The sequence below is a fragment of the Engraulis encrasicolus genome, chromosome 15 (genome assembly GCF_034702125.1).
Source record: "Engraulis encrasicolus isolate BLACKSEA-1 chromosome 15, IST_EnEncr_1.0, whole genome shotgun sequence".
Classification (NCBI taxonomy): Eukaryota; Metazoa; Chordata; class Actinopteri; order Clupeiformes; family Engraulidae; genus Engraulis; species Engraulis encrasicolus.
Window position 1 is genome coordinate 39,995,899 of NC_085871.1, and position 5,000 is coordinate 40,000,898.

The window sequence follows — 5,000 nt, forward strand, 5'->3', positions numbered from 1 at the left end:
GTAGTAAGTAGTAGCAGTAGTAGTAGTAGCATTACAGTATTTCTTGCACGCAGGGGGCACTATGCCTACAATGGCTGTATATTCAGCATTATATTATTGCCTTCACATGTGTAATGAGAATATGTTTCTAGTTTTTTGTTGAAGATGCTGTGGAACCAAGCAACGTGTATGGCGTTCCAAGCTTTTTCATTTTTCAAGCTTAATAGAAAACCACACTGACAGGTGCAGGGTCATGGCTGCAACACCAGCAAAACATAATTTGACACAGATGCACACACACACGCACACACACACACACACACACACACACACACACACACACACACACACACACACACACACACACACACACACACACACACACACACACACACACACACAGCCTGTCTTCTTGTTTTATGTTATACTCACACACAGAGATACAAACACACACACACACACACACACACACACACACACACACACACACACACACAGCCTGTCTTGTTGTTTTATGTTATACTCACACACACAGATACACACACACACACACACACACACACACACACACACACACACACACACACACACACACACACAGAGCGTACGTACGTGTGGTATGTCTTCTGTTGTTGGTCTCACAGCTTGAAAAATGAAATGTGCTTGTTTCATGGATTTTTCTGGCACTGCTGTATGAACAGCATCCCCCATGTTGTATTGATTGTTGTGTCAGTGTGATATGTGTTCCACTGTTGTAAGAAAACTCCCAGCAGGGCTCAAACATATCAGGAACGAGGAGAGTGGATATAGTACATCTCATATGTTAGATTGCCATCGTAACTTTTGCCTCTTTTCCACTGCCGGTTTTCTGGTAGGCCTACAGCTCGACGCAGCGCAACTCAGCCGCCACTTTTTGCTTCTCGAATAGGCACGACACAGCTCAATTGTAAAGCAAAAGTCGCACTGTGTCTGAGCTGTCCTACCAGAAAACCGGCAGAGGAAGAGGCATTTGAAACTTTTGGTCATTTCAGTCGTAGAATGACAATGACACGTGTTCCACTGTTAGGAGGCAAACTCCCAGGGCTCAAACATATCAGGCACGGTGTCTGGAATGAGGAGAGTGGATAGTAGTAGATTGCATACATTATATTGCCATGGGGTAACTTTGGAACACGTGTCATCATCATTCTACGATTGAAATGACCAAAAGTTCCACTGTTATAAGAAAACTCCCAGAGCTCAAACATATCAGGCACGGTGCCTGGAATGAGAAGAATTTCATACGTTACATTGCCATAATAACTTTGAAACTTTTGGTCATTTCAGTCGTAGAATGATTATTACACGTGTTCCACTGTTGTAAGAAAGCTCCCATGGCTCAAACATTTCAGGCACGGTGTCTGTAATGAGGAGAGAGAGTGGGAAATAGGCTGCAAGCACTAGGTTGCCATAGTAACTTTGAAACTTTTAGTAATTTCAGGCATTGGATAATGTTGATAACCATTTGTTTGATGTGTGGTCCATTGTTAAGAACACTCCAGGGCTTAAATATATCAGGCGCGGTGCCTGGAATGAGGAGGGTGTGGGTAGTTGGTGGCATGTGTTAGATTGTCATAAATTAACTCTGAAACTTCTTGGGCCTATTACTACAAAGCGGGTTCAGGAGTAAGCCAGGTAAAGAAAAGGAGGGCTCCTGGCTCTTATATTAGATAATTTACCTCTTAACCTGGTTTACCTGATTTTGAACAGGACTGGCCACACCATGGCTGAGTAGAACACACTGGTCGAGGCAGAGTCTTCTCGCTGTGTGACCATCATATTGGGTCTATCTCATATCATATCTGACATCTCTCTCTGTATAAGAGCAGTCTGAAAAACCTTTCCTGGGCAATGTTGTGTCTGACTAGAGCTGGGCGGTATACCGTTAAAAAACCGTGATCTCGGTTTACACTACACAAGGTTCTCTTTTTGATGAGAGACGGTTTTGATGTTGTTGTTTTATAGCCTACAATGTTATGTGCGTGAGCTTCATACTCCGTGTCACACTTCCAAAGATTCTTCTAATTCTTAAGTCTCTGACACTTCATTTCAACTCTGCTAAGTCCACTGTTGTTGCTGTTGTACAAGGGAATGTCACCACAATGTAAGATGGTGATTGAACTAATAAAATAATTGGTTAATCGCGCTAGAGGCTAGTGAGAGTGAAACATGATGAACACACATGGCATGGATGAATCATGACAAACATTTCAATTCATTTAGCCTACCTTTGATCTCACAAAGTTAAATAAAAGGCAATTCTATATGGTGCTATGTTAACAGGCTACAACAGTTATTCTGATTCTTAACTGTATTTAATTACCATCCTAACTGTGTGTGCAGCACTGCTTTTAAGACTGCTTATAAGCTAAGTAGCCTAGCTTTCAAATGCAATGGGCAGACAAGATACATTGCTACATTGCTATATTTGTTTGAAATGATTTGGGGGAAAAATAGGAGCGAAACACTTCGCAATATGACACAAAATACCTTCTACGTTGGATTTGGACTTTAATTCAAAGACAATATGCACACAATGTCAAGTAAATCCGTTTGTTTTCCGTGTCTGTCTTCAGTCTGTTTCGTTTCTGTCCCACTGTTGTTTACTCGCTAGTTAAGTCCAGCGGCAGCGCAACACGCCGGATGTGTTGCCAGGTGTAGAACGACAAATAAGCAATTAGTGTTGCCAGGTGTAGAACAAAATAAGCTGTTTTGGGCTGTCTTGAAAAAAGCCCAAAACAGCTACTTATAATCATTTAACCCTTCTTCCTTGAAAAATCTATGGCACCCTGGTCAAGATTTCAGGCTACTTTATGAAATGCTGCATTTTCTCTAATTTAAGACTTTGTTGGATAGGGAAATATAAACTATAAATTATAGAAAATATTATTGAAATGAAAAAATGATAAAATATATAAGGAGATTAAATTAAATTCATGATTTTATCTCATTTTAACATTTAATTTCAGTCTTTTCCTAATGATTTGGGGGGAAATCGTCGCATATCAATCGTCGCATATCAAAAAACCGTGCAGAAAACCGTGATATCAATTTTCATCAAGAAAACTGTGATGCTAATTTTTTCCAAAACCGCCCAGCCCTATGTCTGACTGTCTGATATCTAATACGGTATGTAGTTAATTTGTCCCATGTGTCGTTGAATATGTTTCTCCTGAAGAATCTGTTTCGGTTGAAATTAATTTTGTTCAATCTGCTTGATATCTGCATTTCAGCGATAGTAGTCTAAAGCTGTGGTTCTCAACTGGAACAGTCTTGGGACCCACCATTTTCCACTCTCATTCGGTCGCATCCCAACTTTTGTAGCGTTCAAGTCAATTCAATGCAATTCTCAAAATGTAACCAAGACTCGAATGACTGGTTGCACGCTATCTATCTCGCATAAACATTCAGATTGTATCTATGACAACAGATGACACGGAGTTCACTAGCCTTTTTTTTAGAATTACATTTTTTTTACACCAAGGCTCCGCGACCCACCCATGACCCCTTCACGACCCACTTTTTGGTCGCGACCCACCGGTTGAAAAACACTGGTCTAAAGGACCAGTTTTAGCTCTTATAGTGTGTGTATCTCTTCTCTCTTCCTCAGTCTGGAGAGCTTGTCTCGGCTGGTGTGTTATGTATTGTGTGTGTGTGTGTGTGTGTGTGTGTGTGTGTGTGTGTGTGTGTGTGTGTGTGTGTGTGTGTGTGTGTGTGTGTGTGTGTGTGTGTGTGTGTGTGTGTGTGTGTGTGTGTGTGTGTGTGTGTATGTGTATGTGTGTGTGTGTGTGTGTGTGTGTGTGTGTCCCTCAGCAATAAGAACAGCCTGGAGAGCTTGTCTCGGCTGGTGCTGCAGCCTCATCAGGGGGTGGTCTACTACTCCTGCTTCTCCCACGACGGCACCAAGATCGCCTCCTGTGGGGCCAGCAGGAAAGTGCGGGTAAGGACACAGGCAGGGCCTTTACTTTCACGGAAATGCTGCATTCACACAGATCTGAATAACAGCAGAAGCACATTCACCTAGATCAAAATATACTGAATAAACAATCAGTAAATCAAAGCTAACCATGGTGCAGGGATTTATACCATTTTTTGTTTTACTACTTCTGAGTAGCACATTCACATGCTTTTGGCGTAACACTCGTCTAAGTTAGGCCTACATTCATGTCAAATGTCTGCCTTTCTTTCGGAAGAAGACATGCATTCTCATTTATGTGTGTGTCTTTGTGTGTGTGTGTGTGTGTGTGTGTGTGTGTGTGTAATCGTGTGTGTGTGTGTGTGTGTGTGTGTGTGTGTGTGTGTGTGTGTGTGTGTGTGTGTGTGTGTGTGTAATTGTGTGTGTGTAATTGTGTGTGTGTGTGTGTGTGTGTGTGTGTGTGTGTGTGTGTGTGTGTGTGTGTGTGTGTGTGTGTGTGTGTGTGTGTGTGTGTGTGTGTGTGTGTGTGTGTGTGTGTGTGTGTGTGTGTGTGTAATCGTGTGTGTGTGTAATCATGTGTTGTGTGTGTGTGTAGGTGTTTAAGAGCACTAGTGGTGAGAAGCTGTTGGAGCTGGCGGTGGATGATGACGAGGTGTTGTGCTGTGCCTTCTCCCCTGATGACCATCTCATCGCCACCTGCTCTGCTGACCGCAAGATCAAGGTACCAAAGATCATCTATTAGGAAGATATTTCAGGCACATACTTTTCCAGAATCCATATGATGTCAGGTGAATCCCCTTTAGGAGACCTTTGGAGTCTTGAGGTTGAGAATAAATGGAGTCCCCTTAGCACTGTAGATGGCGGTAACGCACCCGTCTTGTGCAAGCCGACACCAAACACCAGAATAACAGAAGAAAAAGGAGGGGACAATGCCCCCCTAGGAGACCGAATTGGAGGACACTCCTTTGCATTGGGTGAGCGGAGTTTGGGATATCTTTCTCTACTAAGAAAATCTTTGGTACTGCTACCTTCTCTTCACTCACTCAATGCCACGGTCAGATTACAT

The 5,000-nt window shown here is 42.6% G+C and overlaps 1 protein-coding gene across 1 annotated transcript in view; it reads left to right on the forward strand.

Moving 5' to 3' along the window:
• Positions 1-5,000, forward strand: part of apaf1 (apoptotic peptidase activating factor 1) — a 101,440-nt gene that overhangs the window by 16,951 nt on the left and 79,489 nt on the right. The window contains exons 13-14 of the mRNA XM_063217499.1: positions 3,832-3,958; positions 4,530-4,655. Coding sequence (XP_063073569.1) covers positions 3,832-3,958; positions 4,530-4,655 — 253 coding nt within the window. The remainder of the gene's footprint in view (positions 1-3,831; positions 3,959-4,529; positions 4,656-5,000) is intronic.